At 49.2% G+C, this 14,881-nt stretch overlaps 2 protein-coding genes across 3 annotated transcripts; one reads left to right on the top strand and one right to left on the bottom strand.

The window, feature by feature from the left end:
- Positions 1-87: 87 nt before the first annotated feature.
- Positions 88-2,109, top strand: LOC140262453 (E3 ubiquitin-protein ligase DTX3L-like). 2 transcript variants are annotated; one of them, XM_072356795.1, is made up of 3 exons: positions 88-777; positions 1,119-1,327; positions 1,641-2,109. In XM_072356795.1, exons 1-3 carry the CDS (start codon positions 142-144, stop codon positions 1,708-1,710), a joined length of 915 nt encoding a protein of 304 aa, XP_072212896.1. In that variant the 5' UTR covers positions 88-141; the 3' UTR covers positions 1,711-2,109. The 2 variants fall into 2 exon arrangements, with proteins under 2 accessions (XP_072212896.1, XP_072212895.1); XM_072356794.1 differs by lacking the exon at positions 1,641-2,109 and having other exon boundaries at positions 1,119-1,431.
- A 316-nt stretch (positions 2,110-2,425) lies between these two features.
- VAT1 (vesicle amine transport 1) lies at positions 2,426-11,027 on the bottom strand. The gene is made up of 6 exons (XM_072356634.1): positions 10,445-11,027; positions 9,378-9,585; positions 8,992-9,162; positions 8,819-8,908; positions 7,780-8,021; positions 2,426-6,523 (listed from the first exon to the last, which is right to left on the bottom strand). Exons 1-6 carry the CDS (start codon positions 10,778-10,780, stop codon positions 6,422-6,424), a joined length of 1,149 nt encoding a protein of 382 aa, XP_072212735.1. The 5' UTR covers positions 10,781-11,027; the 3' UTR covers positions 2,426-6,421.
- Positions 11,028-14,881: the final 3,854 nt, after the last annotated feature.

Raw genomic sequence — 14,881 nt, 5'->3', positions numbered from 1 at the left:
AGTGCTTTCCAGCAGGTAGAGGCTGGTGAAAACAGATCCCCCGGTCTTTGGAGGTTCCCACAAGCACTGGGACAAGAGGAGGCCAACGACTGCATAGATCCTGGGGCTGTGCAGGGGAGAAGCAGCCTTCTCAGCCCTAGCATGATGGAAAACCTCAGTCCCGCTGCTCTGAGGGAGTCCAAGGAACAGCTGAAGACCAAAGTGATGCTGGGGGAACCTGACATTGCACGGCTAAAGCAGGTTTTGCCAGACAGGTTCCAGTTTGTGAAAGACAAGAGCAGAGGAGGTCACAGTGATGCCATGGGACAGCTGCAGTCACCAGTCCTCACAGCTGGTGATGCTCCTCACTCCCTGCCCACCTGGCTGTACAAGAGTTTGGCTCCTGATTCACCCCAGGCTGCATCTGAACAGTCACCTGTAGCTGAGCCCACGTCCCAGGGAAGTAACAGTTCTGGCAGGAACAGTGTTCAGGAGGAGCCCAACCTCCCAGCACCGCAAACAAAAGACACCCGCCTTGAACAGGAAAGCTGCAAGACTCCTCTGGGCCAGTGTGATGTTTGCCAGGACTTATGTGTCACATGCCAGACCCCCTGTGGTCATGCCTCGTGCAGGTCATGTATTGCAGATCAGCCAGCTTGCTACAGTTCCTCCTTGGTTGCCCCAGGTTGCAAGATCTCAGGGACTCTCAAGATTTCTTCTTTGTCTCAGAGCCTGCCTGGCTACTTCCGAGACCTGACACTTCAAATTACCTACACCATCCCCAATGGCATTCAAGGGGTAGGTACCCCACCAGAAGGGACTGCCCATCCTGATGGAGGCTGGGCAGTGGATTCTGTGAGTGTGACTGGGGCTATAGGAGGGCAGGTGAAAGAGGGCAGGTACAGCTCCATGCTCCATATGCAAAGCAGCAGAGGTTTTGCCTCATGGAATTGCACTCTGCACAAGGTTTAGGAGCTGCTTGCTGCTTTTAAATAGTGTGTGAGCTCCAGTGTTAGTTCAAAGCATCCAGCAGCTCATGGGCACCACAGCAGTCTGTTTGCAAGCTGGACAGTATTTCAGAAGCCAGAACTGAGATTATGCACTCAGGTGATTAATGTGCTTTCTTCTTTCTTATTAAGGTCGGTCATCCCCATCCAGGAAAGCCTTACAAAGGGGGATGTTTCTTTGCATTCCTGCCTGACAACAGTGAAGGGCAGAAGACAGCAATTCTGCTGAAAAAAGCATTTGAACAAGGGCTGACATTTCAAGTCAAGTCCTACAACGGAGAAGAAAGAGTGACATGGGGCCCTATCCCACACAAAACCTCCTGGCATGGAGGCAAAGCCAGGTATGATCCAGTTAGTACCACACCTTCAAGTGGGATAAAGTCCTTACTTACACTTGTAAGCCCTTTCCATGGCCAAGTATTCTGATCCCTCTTCACTTAGAACTTTCCAGTCTTTTCCCGTGCCAGCTCTGCAGTCAGCTCTGCAAGCTGTGACTTCAGGCAGCAGCATCTGGCAGCTCCTTGCAGCTCCCGGGGAGCAGGACTTCCACCCTCACCCTCTGCTGAAGGGACAGAGCAAAAATACACTGCTGCCCCCTCAATGATTTTTAGCACTATCAACAGGATTTACATTGCTTCCCTCTCTGCCCTACAGGAATGGCTATCCAGATTCCCAGTATCTCCGTGAGGTTTGTACTGTCCTGAAGAAACTGGGTATTGACTGAGACTCTCTGCCTGAGCATTTGCATCCTGTGCCTTCATTTCACTTTCCTTCCCTGTTGAGAAAACTACAGCTCAGCACAGCTCAGGAAAAAAAGGAAGACTGTTCCCACTGGCCGCCACTGGCAGGCTGTGGCTCAGCCACCTCCACAGCCTGTGCCAGAGCTGAGCTATCATTAATTTCAGATGTTTATGTAGACATTTCAGTCCTCAAGCTGACAGCCATGAGGTACAGCCCCTCCCCAACACCTGCTCTGGGGACAGCAGGAAAGTTTATGCTTGGTTGGGGAGCAGCAATGAGTTTCAGATCTGAACAGCTGCCTCCTGAGAATATTGGGCATAGACAGGCTGCAGGTGCAGAAACACAAATAAACAGTATTTATCTCCACAGTCTTTGTTGTGGCTGCTCACACACAGATTGCCTTACTGTCACTCTGGGACCCTGTTTCAATCTCAGCTGTCTACAGGGATACCCCAACACAAACTAAAGTGCAGAGACCAGCTAAGTGCTTTGCAAACAAAACCAATCACTGTAACTGCCCTCCAAAATAGAGTATTGGAAGAGTGATACTGAGATTAACAGTTATCCTTGAGAGCAGCGGCAGCTTTTCAGCCTTGGAGAATTGTTGGGATTTGTAAACCGATTGCATCCAAACTGACTGCCTTTTGAAGCAATACAAGGGCCCCAGAGACTGGCGGAATATTGAGCAGCACACCACTGAGGGTTTTGTTATGCTTTAATTAACATTTTAAACACATAAGGCATATGGAAACATTAGATGGAGGAGCATTACACATTATAGTCATGTAAACAGCATTGGCACACTTGCTTTCTGTCTCACTTCGTTATACAAAGCAGAATACATTTTTTAAACAAAGATTTTCCAAGTGTCTGTAGGGCGAGCATCACTCATATCACATATTTGCACATCAACATAACTCAGACAGTACAGATCAGACCATATGCTGTAAGAGGCTCAGTCTAATGCATTTCACATCACAACTTGCCAGTCACTTTGCCATCACCAAGGTTTCATACAGAAGAGACTTCATTAGGCAACAATAGTGCTTTCACACTCGGCCTGATAGCAGCTGCAAGTGGCCAACATTCTGTGCTGATTAAAGCCTGAGGCTCACACTGCCTTTGTCTTGCCACTGATCCCTCAATTTTAGTTTAACACGGCTGAAAAAAAAATAATAGAAAAAAAATACACAGCTAAACCCCTCCCCAGCCCAGAGCACTTAGAGGGGTCATGTTCTTTTGAGCAAACTAAGGCTGCTTTCCTTCCTATTCCTACACTTGGCATGCAAGAAGAATGAACTAGAGAGAAACTGAAGAGTCAGAGGTGACAAAAGTTGCTGGATGATAGCAAAGGGGGTTGCATTTTGCCCAAGCCTAAAAGTACCAGTCTGGGAATGCAACTATAGCAATAGCATTGGAGTAACACTAGGACTGGCACCCCTGTCATGGCTAGGGGAGCCTCTCCTACACTTATCTTCCAATTGCTTTTCACCTGGACATCTCTCATAGCATAACATTTGGATCAGACAATGTAAATCAACACTGAATTGCACTTCTGAATGCAGTAATGGCACTCACAATTGAAGAACAGGCATCTCCCATTTCCTTGACAATATGACTTTGCCCTAAACAGTTAAGCAACACTGAATGGAATGATTTTTTTGTTTGTTTTGCTTTGGTCCTAAGTGTACAAATGTGCTGGTTAACTTTAATTCATTAAGACACTTGAAGTTGTTTTACGTAGGTTATTGATACATAAAATGTTTATCCGTTAAAAAAGTAAATATAAGGACTACTAAAACAAAACTAGAACAGAGAATTAACCCTGGCCTGTCTGTAGAAAACGTGATTGATACTAAGGGAAATAAAAACAGTGCTCAGCTCTAACAGAAGGCTATAACGATGGATTAGTACTCACCCTGATAAGGCTTTCAGGCATATGCAGGTAGCAAATACATGAGCAGCTCCCCTAAGAGCACAGGGTGCCCTGATTATTTCCAGGGAGACAAGGCAGAGCAGCTGATAAAGCCTCACTTGAGGACTGGCTCTGAGCTAAACTTTTACCCTGTGAGTAAGAGCTGCAATAAAGCAGCAGCTACAAGGCAGCTCTTTTAGCTGCAGGAGCACAGATGTCCAGGAGAGCCATACACAGCCTGTGACACTTGCAAAGAGAGTTATATTCACGCTAAGTCAAACTACAACGACAGTGTTCACAAAATAGAGCAAGAATGATAATGTTTTTTGGCAGTGCTTTGAAAGGCCAGAATGGAAGAGGCTCCAGTGACTTCCTAGTCCTTACAGACATGCAAAAGAAGGCACCAAGATGCTACACTGTGGTGTATCATAAGGCAGCAAGGCAGAGGGGCCTGGCAGCAACTGCAGAACTCCCACTCCTCTTCTACATTCCATGAAGAGGACCTGGGCAGTGAAAATGTTGCTGTGCTGTCTAATCCAAAGCCATCCAAGTAAGGCACTGAGCATGCTCTTGGCTGACAGTAAAGCAAGAAAAGGATGTTATGGTAAAAACAACTGGATAGATTTCCCTTTTACAACTGCAGAACCTGAAGATGTGTGGCATGGTATGCCATTTGAGCATGCTGCTCTTTCATCAAGGTGAAGCCAGGTTCCACAAAGGAGACTTTCCATTGCAGCAGCTTAGACAGCCATTCTGTTGTCAGATTTGGTAAAGCTCCATTAGACACTGTTGGATTTAATCTAAATTAGCAAGATAGGGGCAGGTTAGAAGGAGAAACAGCAAGATTCTGGATTCAGAGATGTCAGAAAATAAGCCCTTCTCTAGGGCCATAGGTAATGGGGCTGTGTTAAAGCTAGGCAGAGGAAGTCCTCTGGAGTATCTGCCCATGCATTTTAATAGGCACCAGAGCTAAGCACCTGAAATTCAAGCTGAACTGATGCTAACAGCACTGGTTTGGAAACAGAGAGGAAGAACTCACACACTTAATCTGCTTGGGACCCCTCCCACCCCCTGAAAGTGTTTGTTCTCCAGCAGATGAGGAGCTTCACCAATGGGTCCACTTGCCCATGCATCCACTTCCCTCTTTGGAGTCAGAACAGGCAGGACTCCAAGCAGCCAACATTTGTTTCTGCAGACTGACCTCGCCCACAACAGGCAGTGCTCCTTGATGCCCTCAGGTTTACCTTTTAAAATCCCAAATGGAGCCTAAAGCACTGCAGCATCCACAACAAAGCTTCAAACTGCTTAAAGCAAGCACCCACCACATTGTGGTCACCCAGGGCTGGAAGCCAGGTGGAGCTCGAAGGGGAAGTCCTCACAGAACTAGGTTTGGTTGTATGCACATTTCTGTTTCCAAACACAGTGAAGGTAGAAAAAAGGAAGAGAAACTAAGTTCTAGACGAGGAAGAGCACCCTAGGCATTTTCTCAGTGCTGGAAGGGGGCTGGCAGAGTCCCAACACTTGCAGCTCCAGGGGAAGATATGTGAAGCCCTTCTGCATCACTGACCATGAGGTGAGAGAGCCTAGACTGAGAGCTCACTAGAAGGGAACAGAAAGCCTAACTGGAACTGTTCCAGATACCCATGCCAAGAGGCTCAGCAGAGCTGGAAGTTTTGCTACCTATGCTGATAATTCAGTGACAGCTGCCACCAGGAGATTTGCTACACATGGAACCCAGAGCCCCACAAAGCAGGCTGCTTTGCTATGTCTCCTCAGCACACAGGACGCAGCACAAAGCAAGCAAAAACAGGCTTATTTGGTCCCATCTGGCTTAAGTCTGATTCAACACTGCAGGTCTTAGAAACACAAAGACAAGGGTGAAGTTTAGTCTTAGCAATATCAGCTTGAAGCCTAACATTAATGAAGCGTAGATCCAACATCAAACATTCCAGTCATCTGAGACACAGTTCAGTCCTTGTGGTCTCTTAACAGTCAGACACAGTTTAGGTCTCCCTTTACAGTTTGAAATCAATAACTGAACAGCATCAAGTTATTCAACCGAAACTTTTCTTCTGCACTCACAGAGCAGCACAGCCTGCCAGATTCCTTATACACCACACAGAGAAGTGACTACAAATTAAATGCAATACCCTATGAACTCCAGAATGCCAGGATGGTTGTTTATGAGGCAAAGACTATGTGATTTGTTATTATCTTACTGGTGTTAGAGGCCTGTGAAAGCAGAGGGAAGTAAGCATGTTTAGTGTGAACAGAGGAGCAGCCAGGGCTGGAATTAAACTGAAGAAGCCAAGCTGTTCCTCTGGCTATTAAGAAGCATTCTCAGCCTGGCCCCTTCTGCTGAGCACGCTTCTCAAAGGTGGCAGTGCAAGTGCTCCAGCATGGGCTGGGTGTCTGTGGAGATGCCTGGCAGTATAGCATTTCACATCTTCACAGTGACAGTCTACGCAGCTGTTAAGCATCAACTGCCTCAAAGTTGCAGCTATGCTACCAGAAAAAAAATAACATTATTTGAGAACTCAAGTAAGAAAGCAAGGGATTAGAAAAATGTACAGAATAACCAGGCTTCAAAACAGAGAGCTAGGGCAGAAGACATATCTGCAGAAGGTCAGTCACAGCAAGAGCATGCAAACTTCATCTGAGCTTTAATCACAATGTTCTTATACCAGTAATAATGCAAGCTACTGATCTGTCCATTTCCAGGCCCCAAAGAGAGCAGCAAGTTAAATCATAAACTCACAATCAGCACACATCTCTCTCCTTAGTTCTCTGCCTTTTTGGATTCTTCCTTGGGTGCCTCAGGAACCAGGATGACCTTTCCAATGTTCTTCTTCTCTTGCATGTGTTTCATGGCATCTGCCACCTGGAAACAGTGGAAATCTCATGAAACTACCCACAGCCACCCCACAGTGCAACCAGGACCCCCCCAGGCCCCCTTGGTCCACACAGAGCCAGGGACATGCAGGAGGAAGCTCTCCCTGTAGCAGCTCTCTCTGCAGCCCACAAGAGGGTTGAGCCTACAGATGCCTCTGCACAGATGCATTTTGGACAGAGCTGGGCTGCAAGCATTTGCAGAGCCCTAACCCTTAACCCTTACGCATTTATATCAGACCAGTTGTCAGGTACTAATACCAACTGATCCTCAAGTCCTTTCCTCCTCTGCAGTAACACCTACCCCAGCAAATAATAATATAATAAACTGTCTCTGCCTGGACAACATAGAGCATGGCAGAGCTGCTGGAAGAGCTGCAGCTTCTCTTCCAACATTCTGCTTTGCTGTCTCAGCCCCTTCTGTCATGGAGGCCACTGTCCTGGTTTCAGCCAGGATAGCTGTTTTTTCCTCATAGTACATGGCATAATGCTACGCTTCGGCTTTGGGAGAAAAACAATGTTGATAAAGCAGCAATGGTTTTGTTGTTGCAGAGCAGTGTCATACAGAGCCAAGGACATTTCAGCTTCTTGTACTGTCCTGGCAGCAAGGGCTGTAAGAAGCACAAGGACCCAGGAGGGGAGAGAACCAGGACAGCTTATCCCAACTGGTGATCATGCAAAACCATACGAAACAACAACAACAAAACAAAACAAAAAACAAAACAACAACAAAAAAAACAAAACATAAAACTGAGAGGAGTTGGTCAAGGGGAGGAGAGCTGCTCAGGGACTGGTAGGCATCAGTCAGCAGGTGGGAAGCAGCTGTTTTGTGCACCACTTGCAATATGTATTTACAAACATGATTATCATCGCTATTATTATTCTCCTCTTCTGCCTTATATTGCTTCTATCTCAACCCACAAGTTCTATTTTGTTGTGTGTTTCCTTTTTTTTTGGTCACCTCCAGCCTGATGCACAGCCCAGTCCCTCCACAGGTGCACAGTGTGCAGCTGAGCACTTGCCCCATCCCACGGGGCCGTGGTCTGGCACTGTGCAGCTCTGTGCCCTGGAGAACAAGAGCCCAATCACTTTAATATCTTAAAAGAAAAAACTGCACCAGCTCTTTAAGAACAGATGGCTCTTAGAATTGTTCAGCCCCTGTGAACAAGGTGCTCACTCTGAAACAGAGCTCCCTGTGCAGAAATCCCTTAAGGCTTTCTGTCCACCTACATGCTAGCTCAGACTCACCTGATCGAAGGACCACACAGAGTCTATTTTGGGCTTGATCCTTCCTTGATTGTACAGGTTAATCAGCTTGAGTACAACACCTGTGATAAGTTTGTATTCTTCAAGCATATATCCAAGATGATAACCACATACAGCTTTATTATGGTGTAGAAGCTGTATGGCATTGATGCTGAACTGGTTCCACCAAGTTTTAGCCATGGTCACGAGGTTCTTCTTCTGCCCAGTGATCAGGTTTGCTACCCCTAAGAAGAAGACAAAGCCTTGGATGAGCTGGGATCAGCACAGAGAGGCAGCAAGCAGCCCATGCAACAGGATCGGGAGCATCGGCATGAATAAATTGTGAAAACATAGAACTCCTCTCTTAGGAAGGCAGTAGTGGTGCAGCTGAGCTGAAGCCCTAGCAGAGGCAAGAGGGGGGTTGCAAGCCACAGCCATCAGGGCTGGTGGGACAGCAGCACTCCCCCTCTCCTACAGGCAGCCTTTGCCAGGGAACCTCACGCTGCTTGCAATGGCTGGGATAGAAGCAACACTCTGCTGCAAGTGTCTGGAATCCTACTGGAGGCTGTATGAGGGCTTTGTCTCCAGGGACAAAATCGCAGTGTTTTAGAGCTGGGGAATGGAGAGAGGAGTATTCAGCAACCTCAAATCTCATCACCCACACATCCTCAAGGAAAAAAGCAAGGCTCTATTAGTGTTATGCATTAAGGCATCTGGACAAAGTAGCCATGCCAGGATTCTTCCATGGGGACATTACAGTTTCCCATGCAGGCACTGGGGCTTGAGGAGTAATCTCACTATGGGAAAGGAGAGCACTGGAACCTGTGGCCACAGACCTGAGGGCAAGGAACACAGCTTTCTCCCATCAGTGCCTTATCCAGGCAAAGCATCCTAAAATCTTCACAAAAGTAGCAGAGCTATAACACAAGCAGCAGTTAGCAACCACAGTGCTTCCTCCTGGCCACATACCCAGGTGCAGAACAGTGTACACTTGCATCAGTCCACACCTAAATTGGGGGTGGGACGTGGTGCCCACACTCACCATAAGTGATGACTTTACCCATCGGCTTCAGCAGGTGAAATGCTTTGGATGTGTCAGATCCTCCCAGGGGGTCCATGACAATGTCAACACCTAGAGGAAATGGAGAGCAGCTACAAGTCTTTGCACATGAAAGAAGAACAGGGTCATTGTAGAAGTCTTCCACGACACCATACCTTTGGGAGAGATTTTCCGGACCTCCTCCGCATAATCCATAGTTCTGTAGTCAATGGGGTGAGCAACTCCGCTCTCCTTGAGTGAATCATGCTTGGAGGCAGATGCAGTGCCAAAAATGGTGACATTTTCTACAGTCTTGCACAGCTGGATGGCAGCAGTTCCCACACCGCCTGGAAACCAGCAAGGAAGAATGGCTTAAAAGTAATCATTGGAGTTTGGGACACAGGTTTAGTCTGGGATAGGCTGAGTACATATAGCTGGGGAAAACTGACAGAGGATACTGGGAAATGTTTTGCTGGTCCAGCACCTCTCTGTGCTGCCTTACTCATGCCCCCACAAAGAAGATGCATGTTGAGAAAAGAAACCTCAGCAAGAATTAACTTACCTGCAGCCATGTGGATGAGGATGCTCTGGTCAGGTCTCAGGTTGCCAAAGTCAAACAGGATCATGTAGGCAGTGATGTAGTTGACAGGGAGAGCAGCTGCTTCCTCAAAGCTCATTCCATCAGGCATCAGGAATGTCTGCACAGCGGGCACATTCACAACTTCTTGCCAGAGCCCAGCCCTGGCCAGGATCATCACCTTATCACCAACCTAAAACAAGAAGGTGTAAAATGAGCTTAAGATCTGCAGAATTCTTTGCTCTTGGCACAGCAACCCACCAGCACAGTGGGGCCCACGCCTGGTGCATGGGGCATCAAGATGCAGCTGCTCCATGTGCAATAGGAAAGAAACCACCAAGTAGCCATATTAGAGAGCAGATGACAGATGAGAGGTAGCTAGAAGAAATGCTCCTCATTTTGCAGGCTGGACATTTCCATTTGGATAAACCAAGTCGTTTTCCTGGAAGGGAGGGAATCATCCTTAACGAAGAATTTTTTAGGAAGCACTGTTTCACTTGATGTGTGCCTCGATGGCCGTGGGAGCCAAAGCTCTGGGACGTTCAGAGCTGTTCTGCACTGGGGTTTTCTAGAAATGCAACAGTCTGAGGCTCCCAGGTCGACATCCCCAGCACCCAGCCTGCTGCCACCCACAGCTCAGCACCTCCGTGAAAGCTGGAGCCATTTCTTTCACCATTCACGTAACCCAGATGGAATCGCAAGCAAGCAGAAAGAACACAGTCATGCTTCAGCCCTTTGTCCTGCCAAGTGATAAGAACATACTATACATGCAAAAGATCTCCTCCAGCCTTTTCCCCACAAGGACAGACCAGCAGGGACGGCTATCGCCACCGCATACAGGACTTTGACAGGGGAGGGTTGGGTCTGAAAGCAGCCAGAATGAAGCCAAGCACAGCCCCACCTCGAGCCCGCGGCCCAGAGCGGTACGGGGCCGTGAAACGGGAGCTTCCCATCCCATTCCCGTGGGCCCGGCACGCCCATCGCCGGTACTGGGGAGGGGCGGCCACAGCGCAGCGGGCACCGGGTGCGAACCGAACCGGGGCACCGCTCACCTGGCGGTCGCGGACCTCCTCGCCCACGGCGCACACGACACCGGCGCACTCCATGCCGGGGCAGAAAGGCAGAGACGGCGTGCGGTCGTACAGCCCCTGCCGCATCATCACGTCGGCGAAGTTGAGGCCGCACGCACGGACGCGCACCGTGAGCTCCCCGAGCCCGGGGCTGCCGCTCCGCCGCGTCTGCACCTTCACCTTTTCGTAGCCACCGAAACCCGTCAGCACCAGTGCCCGATGCTCCGGGGCCTCCCCGCTGCTCGCCGGCTTAACTGGCTGATCGAGGGGTTGCTCGGGGGGGGTCGCTGCGGCAACCGGGGCCGGTTCGGATGACATGGCGAAGAGAAGCGAAACGAAACGTCGACGACTGCGAGGAACGGGCAACGGCGGCGGCGGGCGGGGAAAAGGCAGAGAGCGGGGCGAGGCCGGCGGGGGCGGGCAGGGAGCGGGGGCGGAGCTGCGGCTGGAATGGCGAGGTGATCCCCGCGGTCCCGGTGCCAGCAGTCCTCTCGCAGCCCGGTGTTACAGCCTCGACTCACTTCCCCCGCCCCTTGCTGCTGCCGCAGCCCCGGCCCCTCTCGGTGCGGTGCACGGGGTCGATGGCGAAGTCCCAGCCACGCCCGTGCAGCCGCTGCGGGGCGGGAATTAAATCCTAAATGCGTCCTCGAGCTGCGGCAGCCGCTGCTCTGCATAAGCCTCTGCTCAGCTCCCTGCCTGCTTCCTCTGCATCGACCTTGTTTTTCCCTTCCTTTCTGCTAAATGTTTCCTTTTAAGCAAACAAAGCGCGTCTTTCTGGAGCCACGTTTGGAATGGCTGCCTTGGTGGGCAGTCACCTCGATGGGTACTTCTACAATTTATCATAAATGACCGAGGTCACTTCCAGGGCGATCCTGTAAACAGCTCTCTACTCGTAGCCCTGAAATGGCCTTGGGCGCTGGACAGGAGGCACGGGCTGCCTCCCAGACAAGAGGGAGGAGTCCTCCAGTCCCCTAACTGCAGATAAATAAATGCGGCTGCATGTGTGGATGGATCCATGTATCTGACTCCTCCTGCATGAAGCATCTGTCATCAGGCAGCAAACAACTGTGAAATGCTGTTCTGATTCTTGCCTGGCTCCCCAGCTTGCTACTGCAGTGCAGATTTGTGCTGTGCGCAGTCAGAGCTTATCCATAACAGTCAGGGGAGAACATCCTCATGCTCCCGATGCACTGCAGCTCAAGGGTAAAGGCTCAAAACTGCAAGACAAGCAGCCACTGACAAAGAGAAACATCCGCCCCCAAAAGAGAAAAACGAAGTCCATCCCAAGGATGACAGAAACAGACACATTAGAAGTTTCAGTGTTGCTCCAGTGCTGTCCAGAATTCCCCAACCAAGAAAAATCGAACACAAGGCCTGCTTTGGGCAGGGCACTCGCAGCACTGCTGACAGCATTTGATGTAAGGTTTTGGCCTGGTGGCAGGTGGACAAACCCCAGCAGTTCCAGGGGCTTTGTAACAGCCATCCAGCTCCTTAGGCAGCTGCTGACAGAAGCCATCAGCAGTTCTGCATGGATGTGGCCACAGGGCCGTGTGGGGCCAGGGGGCAGCAGGACGGGGCTCCTCAGGAAGCAGAGCACAAAGGCAGGAAAATCACCAGAGGTTTGGGGCAGGCTGCAAATCATCTGGTTCTGCTGTATGGCATGTTTACTGGTGTTCGGATGGCTGCAGTGACATCAAGGAAGAATCTTGTGGCCTGTTTGCACACCAGGACCTCAGAGCAGCTTGGTCATTTACACTCTTGATTGCTATTGCTTGGCTCTGAGGAACACAGATGTGACTTTATAATGGCCATCCTGGAACTGCTGACACTGATGCATTTATCCGAGTTTGTAGGGACACCCAGAGGCTCCTCCTGCCTCTGCTCAGCCTTCCCTTCACTGATACCTGCTGTGCATTGTGATGGACAAAGCAGCAGTCACAGATGAGATCTCTCAGCCCCATTGTTCATGTTGGCAGTGCTGTGCCTGCTGCATTGCATTCACGCCTTCATCCCAGGGACACTGAGATGTGACAGCAGCACAGTAGGTGGAATAGATCTGCTCCCACCCTCCAGACGAACCTGCCACTCACAGCCACCACCCCCATGCTGCTGTTTTGATCACGGAGACAATGGAGGCAATCGTCAAGCACTAACCAAGGCTGGGTGAATATCACTTCAATCTGCAGAGTGACAGCAGGCTGAGAGAATGCTCACAGCACAGCGGTATTGCTTCCTGCACTGAGCTGTGGCTGCTCCATGCACTGCAGAGGCTGAGGAAGAACCGGGTCCACGCAAGGTGCCTTCTGGGGAGCGTGCAGAGCAACATCACTCCATGTCCTCTGCTGCGGGCCCTGAAGACAGTCATCTGCATGAGGATCCTTCTGCTCTCCAACCTTGCAGCAGTGTCAGTACCAATAGTTACAGTCTTAAAATTACAGGCTTAGCGCATCCACATGCTGTGCTTCCATCAGAGCACCATTGTTTGGCCAGCATGCTGGAAACAGGGCTGCTCACTTCCTCAGGAGTGTGGAGGGTCACCTCCTCAGTACACAGGAACATGCAGCAATCGTCGAGGTATTATGTCTCTTCCAACTGTAGCACACATGCTCCAACTGCAGTCTTTCCAGCAGCAGCCTTGTTGGTTGAATGCCTCCTTGCTTTAATCCCTGAGGTTGCTGAAGGATGCTGCTTTCATCTGATAGCATTTATGAACTGCTATGATGAGTTCTGGCTTGCTGAGATAAATCGCTCACCCAGAAGTGCAAACTTCATTAATGCCAACAGTGACTCAGATTAGCATTATTCTAGTTCAGAATGTAAACAGACTGGACACACGAAAGAGGTTTGGTTGGCATTTTTCCCACCTTTCCTTTAAAATTCCCCTTTCTCTTTTTAATTGCTGTTGGTTTTTCTCTCTTGCTCTGTGTGTTCAAACTCTGCACTTCTCCACATCTTCAGCTTCCAGGAGAAACTGTTGTATGACACACCACCATTCAGGACCAACTGGTTTAGCTGCCGATTAACAGTGAAAGATATTCTGCAGTTTTGCCTGGCAAGTTTTGAGCTCTTTCACATGTTTGTCAGGTAAAAAAAAAACAAAAAACACACTCAAGAATAGAGCTGATGAAAAATTAAAGTCTCCTCTTTCTGCTCCAGGTTTGAGTCTCACCAGGGAAAATTCCACAGTGGAAATGAAATGTTGCAGGCTGAGACAAATGTTACAGAAAAGATGTGTATGAAGTAACAACGCACAGCATCAAAATACAGAAAAGTGTCAGGGTATGAAACAAGGAGAACATGGACTGGCGAGACAGAAAGCAGCCACTGGTGGAGCTTTTTCAGGAACAAATGTGCTGGAGCCATCTGCTGCTTCCCCAGCAATGGTGACAGTCACAGCACACCTCTCCCTGTAGCCCACTCCGAAAATTCCCTACTATATATTTTGCAAGTGTTGCTTGCCAAAAGGTGCAGTTGCACCAAATGGGACAGCGATGGCACTGTCCCATGCTGCTCCAAGCAAAAGGAGCCCTCAGCTGCACTCCCTCCGCAGGGGAAGGCAAATGCAGCTGTGGGGAGTTGCAAAGTCTTGAATATTCAGTGCAGAGGAAGCTTTTCTTTGTCCAATGCAGGGTTTCAGTAAACTCTTGGAAGCAAAAAGATTAATTCCTATTGAGATACATTCCTATTGAGGTACAGCAGAGAGCAGAGCAGTGCTCTTGAGCTCTGGGTGCTGGTGTGGCAGTGAGCCTCACCCCGTGCCTCTGGGCTGTGCTCATCCCCACGCACAGCACTGATATTTATATGAGAAACGGCTGCAATTTCCGCAAAAACAAACTGCTGCCTCAGTCCATTAATAAATCTGCTTTTCCTGCCAAAATATTTTAATTTCCACTTCCCCAGACTTGATTTGTCTTTGTTGTCTCTATTTTTACTACATTTTGTGACAGATGGTTTGTCTCTGACAAATGAAGGTTTGCTGTTCTGGTAAATCTTTCTGCAGGATGGAGTGTATCAGCAGGAAAGGAACCTTTCCTTTTTAATCATTTTGCTAATTAAAGACACTGCCTTCAATTTGCATTGTTCATAACCAGGGAGAAACAGAAAGGAGAGCTGATTGCTGCTGTGCAACCAGTGCTCTTGGGCAGACGACAAGCCTCCAGCCTTTGCCCATGTAACGTGGACGTGTGCATCAGAGATACATGATTTTTAAGACTTATGTAGAGTCAGCTGAAGTGCTGCATGCTCCCATTTTTGCTGAAATTCTGCATAGGAACAGGTCATAGTTCTTTATTGGTGCCAGAGCTAGAAGGCCCAGGTAGGAAGCCAGACATTTCTGCTGCAGGAGGCATGATAAACTGCTGGCCAGTCTTGTTCCTCACCCACCTGGCCCGAAGTGAAGCCCTACCTCCATCTCCTCGG

The sequence above is a fragment of the Excalfactoria chinensis genome, chromosome 24, assembly GCF_039878825.1.
Source record: "Excalfactoria chinensis isolate bCotChi1 chromosome 24, bCotChi1.hap2, whole genome shotgun sequence".
In the NCBI taxonomy this organism is placed as follows: Eukaryota; Metazoa; Chordata; class Aves; order Galliformes; family Phasianidae; genus Excalfactoria; species Excalfactoria chinensis.
This window is presented reverse-complemented; position numbering and strand designations above follow the sequence as displayed.

Excerpts from the sequence above, each read along its gene's own strand:
- LOC140262453 (XM_072356794.1), top strand. The coding sequence starts at position 142 with ATGATGGAAAACCTCAGTCCCGCTGCTCTGAGGGAGTCCAAGGAACAG. Across the intron at positions 778-1,118 it reads TCCCCAATGGCATTCAAGGG|GTCGGTCATCCCCATCCAGG; the intron begins GTAGGTACCCCA and ends TTTCTTATTAAG.
- VAT1 (XM_072356634.1), bottom strand. The coding sequence starts at position 10,780 with ATGTCATCCGAACCGGCCCCGGTTGCCGCAGCGACCCCCCCCGAGCAA. Across the intron at positions 9,163-9,377 it reads CCTCATCCACATGGCTGCAG|GCGGTGTGGGAACTGCTGCC; the intron begins GTAAGTTAATTC and ends GCTGGTTTCCAG. Across the intron at positions 8,022-8,818 it reads GGGTAAAGTCATCACTTATG|GGGTAGCAAACCTGATCACT; the intron begins GTGAGTGTGGGC and ends TCTTCTTCTTAG.